Source organism: Panthera tigris, chromosome A3 (genome assembly GCF_018350195.1).
Source record: "Panthera tigris isolate Pti1 chromosome A3, P.tigris_Pti1_mat1.1, whole genome shotgun sequence".
NCBI lineage: Eukaryota > Metazoa > Chordata > Mammalia > Carnivora > Felidae > Panthera > Panthera tigris.
This window is the reverse complement of record NC_056662.1, coordinates 13,487,762-13,503,023: the sequence shown is the minus strand read 5'-3', so window position 1 is coordinate 13,503,023 and position 15,262 is coordinate 13,487,762. Positions and strand designations below refer to the sequence as shown.

General features: G+C 44.3%; 1 protein-coding gene across 12 annotated transcripts in view; it reads left to right on the top strand.

Moving 5' to 3' along the window:
• The window catches only part of NCOA3 (nuclear receptor coactivator 3), a 136,428-nt gene extending 121,764 nt beyond the window's left edge, over positions 1 to 14,664 (top strand). For 3 of the 12 annotated variants that reach the window (XM_042980212.1, XM_042980213.1, XM_042980210.1), the window contains 6 exons: positions 5,666 to 5,959; positions 8,075 to 8,179; positions 9,395 to 9,629; positions 10,792 to 10,966; positions 11,342 to 11,483; positions 11,789 to 14,664. In XM_042980212.1, coding sequence (XP_042836146.1) covers positions 5,666 to 5,959; positions 8,075 to 8,179; positions 9,395 to 9,629; positions 10,792 to 10,966; positions 11,342 to 11,483; positions 11,789 to 11,800 — 963 coding nt within the window. In that variant the 3' untranslated portion in view covers positions 11,801 to 14,664. The other 9 variants (XM_042980219.1, XM_042980218.1, XM_042980217.1 and 6 more) reach the window with 6 other exon arrangements.
• Positions 14,665 to 15,262: the final 598 nt, after the last annotated feature.

Genomic DNA, 15,262 nt, shown 5'->3' with positions numbered 1-15,262 from the left:
AGCTCAGAACACAGCGAGGGGGAGAATGTTCCATAAGGGGTATGGCTAACTCAAAGGTCCTCAGGCAGAGAAGGGCTTGGGGGTTCAACAAAGTGACTAAAAGTCCACGAGAGAAGGGGAGGGATTGCTGTAGGATGATGTTGGGGAGGAGAGGTCAGTGGAGGTTAGGTTCCACAAAGCCATCTTAAGGAGTCTTCCATTTTTCTGCTATATTGGGAAGCCATAAAAGATTTTAAGCAGGGTAATGAAGAGATTTGCTTTTCTTTTTTGTTATTTTTAATTTTAATTTTTTTTAAGTTCATTTATTTTGAGGGGGAGAGAGAGAGTTGGGGGGGGGGAGGGGCAGAGAGAGGATGGGTACAGAAGATCCGAAGCAGGTTCTGTGTTGACAGCAGAGACCCCCATGTGGGGTCTCGAACTCATGAACCGTGAGAACATGACCCGAGCCAAAGTCAGACACTTAACCGACTAAGCGGTCCAGGCATCCCTAATTGTTATTTTTGCCAAGTAATCTGTGTTTGTAACTTTGAAATGATACAGAAATATACTCTTTGAAGAATCATGCACATTTACCCTAGTCAGAGATAGTGAAACTCAACTCTTTATTTTGGGAATATTCTAAGTAATATGCTTGTGCAACTGTCCTTCATCAACTTCAATCTGTATCTGTTGATTTCCTGATAGGATAGTTGACTGTGCATTCATAGTCCCTTATCTGAGAACTTGGGGCTCAGGAATTTTGGGATTTAGAAAGATCAAGTGGTGCGTATGTGCCACATACTCTGTGATGCCCCTGGTGGAGTTTTGAGCAATATTGTAGTTTTAGGCAGTAGCCGGTCATCATACATGCTAATATTTTTATAGCAAAATAGTCACCCCAAATGAGACATCTAGAGATTATGTATTGCTTCATTAAGTTCAGATCAAGTTTTGCTATTAAATACATTTAATACAGATGAAAAATTGTGTTGCTTTTTTTTAGAACTTTTTTTTTTTGGATTTTTTTTTGGAATTTCAGATAAATTGTGGATCTGTATTTAGCTCCCCTTTCTCCACATCCATACGCATTACATAGTACTCCCAGAATAATTATGTCTTTTGTTGTTAAATAGGTGGTCAATATTTATATTAATTTGACTCCTTGCTGAGCCAGGTATAGTTTGTATAGGATTTTGGTTTTGGTTTGTCTGATTTTGAGTTAATTGCCCTTTTTTTGTTTGTTTGTTTTTTGTTTTTGTTTATTTATTTTGAGAGAGAGAGACAGACAGAGACAGCATGAGTGGAGGAGGGGCGGAGAGAGGGAGAGAGAGAATCTCAAGCAGGCTCTGCACTGATGCGGGGCTCAAATTCGTGAAACTGAGAGATCATGACCTGAGCCAAAACCAAGAGTCAGATGCTTAACCGACTGAGCCAGCCAGGTGCCCCAGCTGCCTTCCTTTTTGATTTGCTTTGTTTTTACACATTTCTGATCCTTTCCAAATACTGCAGCGGAACTGTAAAATTTCTCTTAATTTTTTCTTCACGTATTCAGACACATTTTTAGGTAATTCTTCAGTTCCTTGCTTCCCTCTTGTGATTCTCCGTTGGTCTGCTTTACTCTGTCCTGAGAGGCAGGTCTAGACGCTTTTCTGTGTCAGATCTCCCAGCTCTGGTCCCAAGTGGTTTTCCCTCTTGCTTTATTCCTTTGTTTTGTTGAAACACAGTTTCTGTTAATTTCTCCACCCCACTGCATGGGATAAAGTCTGAAAATATCTTTTATTCCACTCTCCTGCATTAAATTTTGGGTTGAAAATAATTTTTTCTTAGCATTCTGAAAGAATTGTTTGATAGCTTTCTGGCATCCATTGTTGCCATTGACTCATAGTCAGTCTGATTCCTGTTTTTATGTGTGATTAGTTTTTTCTGTTTGGAATTATTCAGGAACTTTTTCTCTGAAATTGCAGGAAACCTTATCTTGGTATGGGCCTTGTTTCATTCATTCTGCTGTATATCAAGTGCACAGATAATCTTTTTGGTTTGGGGGCATTTTCTGTGTCCTGTCTTTTTTTTTTAACTAGTGAGTTTTGTTTTCAGTTCCTAATACACTAGTGTTTTCATTTTTTTAATATAATTTGTCAAATTGGCTAATGTACAGTGTGCGCCCTTGGTTTTGGGGGTAGATTCCCATGGTTCATCAGTTACATACAACACCCAGTGCTCATCCCAACAAGCACCCTCCTCAGTGCTCATCACCCATTTTCCCCTCTCCCGCCCGCCCCTCCCCCCGCCATCCACCCTCAGTTTGTTCTCTGTATTTAAGAGTCTCTTGTGGTTTGCCTCCCTCTCTCTCTGTTTGGTGACTCGTGAGTTTTAATTGCATTTGTTAGTAATGAGGCTGAATATTAGTAAAGCTTACAGACATGTCATTTGGTATCATTTCTTTAATAATTTTATCTCTTCTGTTTTTTTCTTCTTGGGTGTTGATTGACATGTTACCCTGGGTATTACACTGAATCTCTGTTTTTTAATCTCTATTTTTCTTGTCTCTGAGTAACGTTTTATTTGAGTCACTTTCATGTTGAAAGCTGTCTTTGTCAGATACCTGGTGATCCTTGGCTATCTTTTTATATTTAAGTATGATGTATTAAAAAGGATCAGTCGTCACTGAAAGTGGTTGGTCAGGGGCTGGCCCTTTTATTTCAGGACTCCCCAGAATTCAACATCTAGAGCCATTGATACATCTCCCCTCCTACTCCCACTTTACAGTTTTTCTCACCTGGGAATTTATTACCTGATTGTATTTTGGGAACTGGGCTGGGGGTGCGAGTAGATGATACCATAGTATTAAGATACAAAATTATAAAAATAAAAATTTTACTAGAAATCATAAATAAGACTTCCTGTTTTCAGGCTCTGCCTACCCTTGCCCTCCACTGTGCCTGGTGTCCCAGAACTGAGGTTGCCGAGGGAGTAGGTGGAAAGTACGGCCACGTAGCTGTGCGGAGTCGGGGGACAGGTGGAGGGCAGGGAGGTGGCTGCCCCCTGCTCTCTGCCCAGATTCCTTACCAGCCCCGTTCGAGCACTTTGCCTGAGCCTCTGCCGTCCCAGTGGAGCCTGTCGTTGGCTCGGTGTCTTACGTGTGTTTTTCTCCACAGACACGTTAGTGCCTACTTTCTCTTTCTCTCTTTCTCTCTCTCTCTCTCTCTCTCTCTCTCTCTCTCTCTCTCTCTCTCTCTCTCTCTTAATTTTCTAATGTTTTATTTATTTTTGAGAGAGAGGAAGAGAGAGAGAGAGAGTGGGAGACACAGAATCCTAAGCAGGCTCCAGGCTCTGAGCTGTCAGCACAGAGCCTGACTTGAGGCTCGAACCCACAAACTGCGAGATCATGACCTGAGCCAAAGTTGGACACTTAGTGAGCCACCCAGGTGCCCCGGTGCCTACTCTCTTGAGTTGGTTACTCCTCTCTTTTCCTGTCTTGCAAATACCTGTTGAAATATTTATCTTGTTGCCTTCCTTATTCTCATTGTTTTGTGGATAAATACTACCTTTTAAATTCTTCGCTGGTATTTTAGTAGAGTTAGCAAGAGAAAGGAGGTAAATATGCATGATCGATCCATGTTTCACTTACAGTGTGATTTACTTTATAGAAATATATTTCAGGTGGCTCTCTGGGGAGGGGAATTGGTATGAGGGGACAGAGTAGACACATAGATGTCAGTTACTACAAGAGTCCAAGAAAGTGTCTTAGAGAGGGTCACAGCTATGGAATGGAAGAAGGGAAGGATGCATAATGTGTCCTGGAAGAAAACTGACAGGACTTGGTGGACCGTGTATGCACACACGTGCTTGGAAAGGGAGAGGGGGGCACTTGGGTGGCTCAGTCGGCTGAGCGTCCGACTTTGGCTCAGGTCACGATCTCACAGTTTGTGAGTTCAAACCCTTCATCGGGCTTGCTGCTGTCAGTGCAGAGCCTGCTTCAGATCCTCTGTACCCCTCTCTCTATGCTCCTACCCTGCTCACGCTTTCTCCCAAAAATAAAACATTAAAAAAGGGGGGAGAATGTGAGGATTCCAGATTGCTGGCTTTAGTTCTGGGCAAATGGTGTTGTCATGTTGCCATGAGGGAAGATTGGAGGAGAATTGGGTCTTTTGGGCGAGGGACTCTTTGGAACCACTACCTGTGTTTTCTACACGTGAAGTCTGAGATGCCTGAGATATCCAGGTAAAGATGTTAAGTAGCCATCTGCGTAAGCAGAATTAGAACTCGGAGACACTTGAGCCGGAGGCAAGTTCAGCAGTCGTCACTAGTAGATGAGGAGACCAAAATAGAAAATGTAATGAGAGGAAAAAGGTCCGAGGACTGAACCCTGATGAACTCTTAACGTGCCTCCAAAGGGGAGATCAGGGGGGTAGGGAGATCGAGGGTGGTGTCGCCGTCACAGTGGGGTGAAGTGTGTTTTGGGACGAGACTGTTGCCTGCATACTTGGCCTTCTGTGCCCGTGGATAGGACGGTAAAGGTGAATGCAGTATCTGACAGGCTCTTCTTGTCTTAGCGTGGCAGCTCTTCCCTCCTGCAGAATTCTTTTTTAGAACATTTTTTAATGTTTATTTTATTTTATTTTATTTTTTTTAAATTTTTTTTTCAACGTTTTTTATTTATTTTTGGGACAGAGAGAGACAGAGCATGAACGGGGGAGGGGCAGAGAGAGAGGGAGACACAGAATCGGAAACAGGCTCCAGGCTCCGAGCCATCAGCCCAGAGCCTGACGCGGGGCTCGAACTCACGGACCACGAGATCGTGACCTGGCTGAAGTCGGACGCTTAACCGACTGCGCCACCCAGGCGCCCCGTTTGTTTATTTTATTTTTGAGAGAGACAGAGACAGAGTGTGAGCTGGGGAGGGGCCGAGAGAGAGGGAGACACAGAATCCGAAGCAGGCTCCAGGCCCTGAGCTGTCAGCACAGAGCCCGACGCGGGGCTCGAACTCACAGACCGTGAGATCATGACCTGAGCCGAAGTCGGATGCTTAACTGACTAAGCCACCCAGGCGCCCCTGGAATGTTTGTGTCACTGCTTTTGCTGTCAGCTGCTGGACTTTATTTTGGAGACATTCTTAGCATGCAGAGAGGTGATGCCGGCACATAGCAGGCACTTACAAATCTTGTTGAATGAATGGGTTTCTTAACAGTCCCTCTGGCGTGTTAAGGCCAAATAGTAGCGAATGACCACCTTTAGGTTTTGTGTATGCAGCTAGCAGTAGCCTCGGGGGATATGAGCTTCGGTTGATTTGCCCTGTCTCTACCAAAACCACTTCTAACCACTGTCAGAAACATTTTTGTATGAAATTGTGTGGGAATCAGTTGATCCCTGTGGTTTTAATTAGTTTATTTTGTACTTGGCTTGGTCTGTGTTGGTACAGAAATGTGGTCTGGAACAAATAGTCTTTCTCCAGATACTTGAGTGTCCATGTGAGACTTTGAGCTAGGCACTAGGACACATCTGTGAAAAGATGGGTCATGATCTGGATTCTTACAGACTTCAGACAAGAAACTTGATTTTGCCTTTGGAATTCTGTGACATCCTTGTTCGTATGCATTGACTTTATGTTTTACCTTCCTTGGAGCATTTGATTTCTGTCGCTTTCTCAGATGTACTTCATTGTTCATTTATGTGTTTAATGTTTTAGGGACAAGCTTTGGAGTCCAAACAGGATGCCTTCCAAGGCCAAGAAGCGGCAGTAATGATGGATCAGAAGGCGGCATTATATGGGCAGACGTATGCAGCACAGGGGCCTCCAATGCAAGGAGGCTTTAATCTTCAGGGACAATCACCATCTTTTAACTCCATGATGAGTCAGATGAGCCAACAAGGCAGTTTTCCTCTGCAAGGAATGCACCCGCGGGCCAATATCATGAGACCTCGGACAAACACCCCCAAGCAACTCCGAATGCAGCTTCAGCAGAGGCTGCAGGGCCAGCAGGTAACCAGCTGTCCCTTGTCAACTAAAAGTCCTTTTGTTTCGACTTCTCTGTAATGTTTTGTTTGTATAGATGTTCCTTGTTAGGGAGCGGTCCTGTGGGAGTTGGATAAGATTGTTCTGTTGTGCAGGTTAAAAAGTAAAAAATGTCAGGATTGCCCTTGGAGGAGAAGAGTATTTCTTGATGGCTTCATTAGTTTTAGAGATAGATGATTTTTTTTTTTAAGTTTATTCATTTTGAGAGAGTGAGAGTGAGTGGGGGGGTGTTGGGGGGGGGGCAGAGAGAAAGAGAGGGAATCCCAAGCAGGCTCTGTGTTGTCAGTGCAGAGAGCCTGATGCAAGGCTCAGACCCACAAATCATGAGATCGTGACCTGAGCTGAAATCAGGAGTCAGACGCTTGACTGACTGAGCTGACCAGGTGCCTTGAGGTAGATGATTTCTATTTTACTTATTTATTTATTTATTTACTTACTTATTTGCTTATTTTTAAAAAAAAAATTTTTTTTTTAACGTTTATTTATTTTTGAGACAGAGAGAGACAGAACATGAACGGGGGAGGGTCAGAGAGAGGGAGACACAGAATCTGAAACAGGCTCCAGGCTCTGAGCGGTCAGACCGCACAGAGCCCGATGCGGGGCTCGAACTCACAGACCATGAGATCATGACCTGAGCGGAAGTCGGCCGCTCAACCGACTGAGCCACCCAGTCGCCCCCTTATGTACTTATTTTGAGAGTGTTCATGCGCACATGTGCTCCCACACACACGTGCATATGCACACACACAGTGAGGGAGGTGCAAAGAGAGGGAGAGAGAGAATCCCGAGCAGCCGTGCTGTCAGTGCGGAGTCCGACGTGGGGCTTGATCTCAGGAACTGTGGGATCATGACCTGAGCTGAAATCAAGACTTGGACGCTCAGCTGAGCCACCTACGAGCCCCATGATTTGCACATTCGTTTTATGGAACCTCTGCTTTCTAGGTGTTTTGTGAAACTTGAGCTCTCTTAACATTCTAAGATAAGATTTCTCTTTTTTATTGTTTCCTTAATGCCCAACAAATCTTTTAAAATTTAATTACTCACATTGTTTGTGCTGAGTTAGTGAATGTGGCAGAACGGAACCATGTAAGCAGCTGAGTGAGTGTGGAGTCCAGCGAGCCACAGACTGTGCTAGTGCCTCCACATTCCTCAAAGTCAGCGTAGGTACCCTGAGAAGCTGTGCTCATACGTGCATGGTATCATTTGGCTTTTCACCCCTTCTTTCCTCTAAAAGTTACCTGGGAAAAGCTAATAGAAGAGGAAGTTCATTCACTATTAGTTTGAGCAAGTTAAAGCTATTTCTCTAATGACCTAAATAATTCCAGGGAAAAATCTCACTTTATGAATCCTTCGAGTTTCTTTTGAAGATCGTCTTTTTTTTTTTTTTTTTAATGTTTGTTTATTTTTGAGAAAGTGAGCGCTTGCGCAGAAGCGAGGGAGGCGCAGAGAGAGAGAGAGAGGAAGCACAGAATGTGAAGCAGACTTCAGGCTCTGATCTGTGGCTCGAACCCATGAACTGTGAGATCATGACCTCAGCCAAAGCCAGGGGCTTAACTGACTGAGCCACCCAGGTGCCCCAAAGATCGTCTTTAAGCTGCACAATTACACTTTTACTTTTCCTCCTGACGCCAAATAAAGCTTCAAATGCTTGCCAAGGACTTTTCAGCCTGAACTTTTTTGAACACAGGGCTTGAACTCACGACCCTGAGATCAAGACCTGAGCTGAGATCGAGTTAGACGCTTAGCTGACTGAGCCACCCAGGGCCCCCCCCCCCCCCTTTTTTTTTAAAAGATTTTACATCTTTATTTTTAAGTAATCTCTACACCCAACGTGGGGCTTGAATTTAGAACCCTGAGGTCAAGAGTTGCATGCTCCACTGACTGAGCCAGCCAGGCCGCCCTCAGCCTGAATTTGTTTTGAAGTGTTTGGAAGCGTGCGGGTTCCGTGTAGATGTGATGTGACCAGGTTAACGGGTTGGAGGTGGCATCGTGACCTCTCCGGGTGGTGCCGAGGATTTGGAAAGCTGTTTGGGGCTCATCGACATAGTCAACTTCCACCCTAACCGGCCTGTCTCTCCCCAGTTTTTGAATCAGAGCCGTCAGGCGCTGGAAATGAAAATGGAAAGCCCCACTGCCGGGGGTGCTGCGGTGATGAGGCCCATGATGCAGCCCCAGGTAAATCCCCAGGTGAGAACAGACCTCTCCAAGTGCATTGCTGTGGGGCCTGCTCCACGACTGGCCCTCAGTAAACGTGTGTTACAGCAAGTTTCTGGTGTAAGAAATCATTCCACGATCTCCTCACACTCCCTCTTCCATTCTTCTGTCTTGCTGGTGATGAGGAAGAGTCAGGAGGAGAGGTTCTTTTATTAAAACTGCTATTTTGTGTTTTCTAATTAATTCCCTTTGTGATCATTTGCTGTGTTGTGAAAACAGCTATCACTTACTTTTTAGGAATTCAGTAAATCTGGAAACTTCTGTTTCTGGGTTTTGAAACCACGTGCTCGCCGGGTAAAATCTGAGGTTATAAGAAGAAAATAAATAATACATAATCCTACTCTCAAGGATCACCTCTGAGATGACCTGTTTCCCATAGTGGGAAGGATGATGTTCAAGTTCTCTGTACCTCCAGCCCAAGGTGGAGACTATTCTACGGTATTAATGTGCACGAGGCAGATGACCACCCGGAAGTCCTCTACTGTGGTTGGAAATTCTGTTCATAATTACTGTAGAGAAACAACCCACTGTGAAATGCCCAGTATTTACTGTCTTAAGCCTACTCGGAAGTACTTTGACGGTAACAGTTTGAGTAAGCTGAGTTAGGGTGCCCTCCAAAAAGATGAGTTTGCCTTTTGGAGATGTTCTCTTCTAGCTGATGGGGCCCAGATCAGCTCTTTGGTTCTGGGCTTGGACCATGTACCTCCGGACCCTCCAGACCGCTGCTCCTAACCCTCCGTCTCTCCCTTCAGAAGCTTTAAGGAGACTATACAGGCCCTTTCTGGGGTAGATTCCTGCTTACCGGAGGGTAACCCCATTCTTTTGGGGAGTGCTCTGTTGTGCCTCCCCTCCTCCTGCACTCTTACTGCTGCCTTTTTCCTTCTTGTAGTTTTATTTCATATTTTCTGAAAAGTTTGTCCTCACATTCTACCCTTCAGTGTTCTCTCACTTTGAGAAATGTTTTCTGTGTTAAAGCTTGACGACTCGCCTGAACAGTTTCCAGGTCCCTGTTCTGCACCTCGTCGCCTCGCCGGAACGCCTTTACCGTGATGAGAAACGTGCATTTTTCCTTTTTTGTGAAGAGAGGCATCGGGTGATTTTTCGCACCTAATGTATTGTGGTGGTACTACATGTATGGAATTGGCTGGTTCTGGCTCTGTGTAATTACATTCCTTTTTGGGGTATCAGCAGGGTTTTCTTAATGCCCAGATGGTTGCCCAGCGCAGCAGAGAGCTGCTCAGTCATCACTTCCGACAGCAGAGGGTGGCCATGATGATGCAGCAGCAGCAACAGCAGCAGCAGCAAACCCAGGCCTTCAGCCCACCGCCCAACGTGACCGCTTCCCCCAGCATGGATGGGGTCTTGGCAGGGCCCGTGATGCCACAAGCCCCTCCCCAGCAGTTTCCATACCCGCCAAATTATGGTAAATTTGACAGCGAGAATGTCTTCCCCGGAGTGACATTACTAAGGTCATAAGATTCATAGGTCTGTTGCATGTTAAACACAAAATCCTATTTACTCCCTCTGTTAGTCACAAGGAAGACAGAATTAACTAAAAACAACAGAACAAAGGGTATGGTGACCGATGAGGCAGACAAGGGACAAGCAGAGGCCGGATCAGATGAAGAGTTTTGGTGATATTCTGAAGGCAGTGGGGAGTCACTGAATGTTAATAGACATGTTTGCACTGGGGAGAGGTCATCGGGCCTGTGAGGCATGTCCGTTAGAAGGCGAGAAGAGAGAGTGGAAGAAGGGAGGACAATTAGAGCACCCCAAACAAGAGATGATGGTCATGCAGCATCACAGAGGGGGTAGTCCGAATGGAGAGAACCTGATTCGTTGAAAGAAACACACCAAAATGTTTCTGGTGGTGCACAGGTGATTGTAATTGAGGTAGATGTTCTATCAGGGTTAAGCATTTTTATTTTTTTTCAGGTCTTGTTTTTTTCAGCTCCCCATGTCTTGATTTGGAAGAAAGACAATCCCCCCCCCCCCCCCCCCCAGTATGTCCCATTGTGGTAGAACTCTACAGTCTGAGCCCTTGGTCATTCTCCCCCCCCACAATATGTCCCAGTGTGGTAGAACCCTACAGTCTGAGCCCTTGGCCACAAAGGAGTGCTGGGTAGGCTTCTGGGTTCCTCTCCTTGGTGACTTGGGTGTATTAATTACAATAATACACATTACCTTTTCAGGTCAGTCTTTGAGAGAGACTAGGAACACGGTAGGAACGGGGATAGAGGTATCTTTTGGGGAAATCATATTTTCAGTGCACTCCTGCCAGCTTGGGACAGAGGGACAGTGATGTGAACAGCAGGAAGCGGCATCCCTTTCACACAGAAATGTCCATGAAGTAACAGCTCTTCAGGTGACCCAGATGCTTTCTGCAGTGAGCCCCTTCCTCCAGTCTTGGTGGGAAGCAAGAGGAACTGGCAGGCAGCATCCTGTGGCACTTTACATCTTGTCTGTCTTACGTTCCCCCACGTTTAGAAAAGAACATAAAGCTTCTATAGACAGTTGATACTCTAAGGAAGATACCATTTTCGCATTATAATTTCTGCTTTTTCTTCTTTTTTTTTTTTTTCGAGGGATGGGACAACAGCCAGATCCGGCTTTTGGGCGAGTGTCTAGTCCTCCCAATGCAATGATGCCCTCAAGAATGGGGCCCTCCCAGAATCCCATGATGCAGCACCCTCAGACCGCGCCCATGTATCAGTCCTCGGAAATAAAAGGCTGGCCATCAGGAAACCTGGCCAGGAACAGGTGAAGAACAGAGACTTGAAAAGCCATTCACATTCTAGTGCCCAGAAATTCAGGAAATTAACCTCTGCATTTTTCTGTGTGGATGGAGAGATCAAAAGCCTGTGTGGATGGAGAGATCAAAAGGCCTGGGTTCATCTTAGAAAGTGTGGTATTTGGCTCATCCATTGTGAGGCTTCTTCCTCCCCTACGCATGCCTAGGAAGCTTTGATTGCACACAGCTGTGAAACCTAGAAGGCAGGCAGGCAGTCAGGGAATCTTCTCTCCCTCCTGTTCTCTGCTTAAGTACAGCAACGTTTGACAGTTGTGATGGTCTCTGCGTGCATGTCTGGTGTTACTAGAATGAGCCAGGAGGTAATTTCACACTTCTTTTTACAGCTCCTTTCCCCAGCAGCCGTTTGCCCACCAGGGGAACCCCGCAGCGTACGGTATGGTGCACATGAATGGCAGCAGTGGTCCCATGGGACAGGTGAACGTGAACCCCATGCCCATGTCTGGCATGCCCATGGGTCCTGATCAGGTATGGGGCTCTAGCCTGAACTTTTCTCAAAAAATTTTTCCTTTTCTCTTGAGAGAACCCAAACTGCGACTGTAATCTAAAGGTCCTCGGCAGATTTTTAACTTGGGCGTATAACTCAGAACTACAGCGGTTGAAAAAACTTGTGGTTTGAAGGCATTGGGCCATTAAATATGTTTTCGGTAATGTGAGATCTAAGGAATTGGAGTCAGCCAGAGTCAGGTTGCAGGCCATCATTATAGACCTGTGGATTCTTCTGTGTTGTGCAGAGCATATGTTTTACTCACGTGTCTTCTGGTTGCTAACAGAAATATTGCTGACACTTCTCCACCTCCAAGGAAATCACTGTAGAAATGACACTGCACTAGAACTATTGGAAGTAAAGAATCGTCCCACGCACCTGCCAGCTCTGAAGAGGGAACCAGCTTTGATCTCTGGGAAGGGTATTCCAAGTGATGTCATTGGAGCAGGACTGGGTTTGAAATTGAAGTGCGTTGTCTACCTGTATTTTTCCTTCTTCTGTGTATCATGGGATTCAAAACAAATATTTTGTTGACATTCTGCCTCTTAGGGATGTGATTCTGGAGGTACGGAGTGTTACTGATCACAAAACTCTGCTATGTCCCTTCTTTCTGCCTGTCAGTGTTTCAGATGAATGTGGGCGGGCTAGAGAACACTGGAGAAGTACGGCGAGATTAGGATGTCTGGTCTCTCTGTGGCAGACAGTCCCAGCCCTCACGTGTTCTTGTCGCTACCAGATACTCCGTGTTCCCACCCTCTGTCCTGAGAAGTTGGCTTGTCCTATACTGATCGTGTTGAGTTGCTCCAATCCTGTTCTTGGTTGTCCTGGACTTTTTCCTAAGTAGGAATTTCCTCTGTCCCTAACGTCCTAGAATACTTCGCCTCCAGAACTGTCCTTGATGTCCTGTGGCTTTGCAGAAGGGGAAATGACAGTATTTAATTGCAGCAGTAGCAGTTTTTTCACATGCTAATGTGCAGCTGAGTGCACTTTATTTAAAAAGTAACGGATACATGCAATATTCCGGAGGTCTTGAGGAATGGCGAACCACATTCCCGCCCGGTTTTTGTCTGAACGAATCAGTTGGACGAGAACTATGATTGTTTTGTCGTCGTTGAGAGTACCCGTGTCACCCTTTGCCTATATGGTAGAGCAATAATGCTTTTTGAAAATAAACTGCAGAAACCCAAGGCCAGGTACTGCATTCTGAATCAGAATTTTGCAGTGTTTCTGTGAATAGATTCTCTTTTGTAAATACGACCTTTAAGATATTGTATTATGTAAAATATGTATATACCTTTTTTGCAGGTCACGGCAACTCATTTTTACAGAGTTTGTGAAGCTAAATATTTAACATTGTTGACTTCAGTAAGCTCAGTGTGGTGAGGCTGCAAACAGAAGAGACAGCCCCTGAATTTTTTGGCCTGGGGGAGGTGGGGGGCAGTGGTCTGCAGCTCCCTACCTCCCCCCACCCCCGCCCCCCTAGTGTTAGATGGTTCCCTATCAGTCTCTTAATCTTAAATGCTTTCGAAAAAGATCATTTGTTTAGATGTAGGCATTTTCAACTTTTAAATTCCTCTACCAGAACGAAGCACTTTGTTAATTTTAGGGGAAAGAATAGATAGGGGGAAATAAACTTAAAAAAAAAAAAAATCAAGAATTTTAAAAGATCAAGCGATTTAAAAAAGAATGTTGGATTTTAAGCAGTCCATAAATTAATAGCAATTCATAGTGTTTTGTTTTTTAATTGAAATACGTTGCCTTTCATCGGTTGTAGGAGTTTCCGTAAGGTTTTGGTTGCTAGGACCCAAATCCCCACATTGAGATCTCAGGGGTTGAACCCTTGATGTGTGGTTTCCGGTGTCTGCTTGGCTGTCTCATCACTGAGATGTGTTCTCGTCCCTGAGAACTAGAGGAGCCACACGGTGGTTCCTTAGGGAGCTCAGCCTCCAGGACAGCCAGGTCGTCGAGCTCCAGAGCCGGAGTCCAGCAGAGCGAGTCCCTTTGCACCCGCTGCCCCTGCCCCTTTGTGCTGCTGTCAGGCTTTGACTCTTGTTTTAGTCCGTTGGGGATAGAGAAAAAGTCCATTTAATTCCTTCTATCTGGTTCACTTTATTAGCTTCAAATAGCTGAGTGAAATTGGGTTTTAAAAATGTCTTGTGAATTTCAAAGGTCTCTGCTAGCTTTGGTGTCAATTTCCTAGCAATAACTGAGAGCCAGTTAATTTTTATTTCATACGTGTTTAGGCAATTTTTCTAGGTGTCTCTGAAGGTAAGATCATTTCATTTCTTTGATTTCTGTGTAAGTAAAACCTGTATTTCCAGAACCACCAGTGGAATAGGTTTGGGTTTTACACCGTCTCCCCCACCACCCGGTTAAAAATAAATCTAAGATTGAAAATCCATCAACTTCCATCATAGTGGCCTGTACTTTTTAGATAACACATTCTCCTGTCTGGAGACAGAGGCGTAGCTGAGTAAGAGTCTGTCTTAATAGTTACAGCCGTGTCAGGTATCTGAACTTTCCTCGTTTAAGTCATGGGTGCGTGGGGAGAAACAGAATGGTGCTCTTACCTTTCTTGACTTTTAAAAAGTAAAAAAAAAAAAAAAAAGTTTTTTGATTCTTTTCCTCAGTCCCAGCTCCAGGCTAACTGGAAGGCAGCACCCCTTTTATATGGGAAAAAAAGAAAGTTTATTATAAGTTTTTATATTTTCTACTTGTTCATTTTATTGGTGCAAACTTAAGAATTTGATCTTTCTTTTAATAGATGCTGTCTTTTGAAATAATTTGTTTTTACCTTTATTGCCCTTTTATCTTTTTTGGATAATTCTCTTTGTACTCTGGCTGCCTACCTCTCCTCACCCCTACCCCCCACTTTTCTAAACCTTGGTATCCGTTTCATCTGCTTTTAGAATGTGTGATATTTCCAGTACCTACTTTTTTGCTGAATCCAAAGATATATAAATATAAATATATATATATATTTTATAAAGATCAAAATGATATAAAGGAGACACGTTTCTTCCTTTAAGAAAACAAATAGAAATTCATTGTGAATGTTCATATTATGCCGCTTTTCTAAATTGTGCATCTTGATAGAAAGGTGTAAATATCGATCACCAGGACTGCTTAGTTAATTGGTATTTAATATCTAGGTGAGTTGGGGGTGTGTGGGGGGGTAGTACAGAACATACGTGCTTGCCGTCTGGATGGACTGCCCGTTGTCCATATGCCTGTCTGGTTCCAGGAGTTTGATTCACAAGTGGGGGGGGCATCACAGGCATGAAGCCTGTAGGACAAAACCCTTGCTTCAGGAGGAACAGGAGTTGCTGTTCAGCTCGGAGGCCAACTGTTTAACAATAACGAGCAAGGTGGTTTTTTCTTCTCTCTCTCTTGCCAATGTGTGGAATTTCAATGATGGAAAGGTCTTTCTGAGAGCAATATTTAAAATTCTCAGGAATTGACGTATAGTATTGAGAATGAATTTAGTTTCAATCGAGTTTACATTAAATGTTGGTTTTAAAAATCTAAATCATTCTTTACACTGCAAAGAATACAGACCACATGGGATAACTTATGAGATGGACTGCTTTGCTGATCATTTCGGATGTCACTGTAAATAAAGGTTTCTATTTAAAATTGAAGCCCAAGGGCTTGTCTCTTTGTTTCTTTTTAAAGTCTCTATTCGAGTAAAGGGGAAAAGAGAAGGTTAAAGAATCCTGTTTCAAATAATCGTAGCAGTCTCTCTAAGGTTAACAGAACT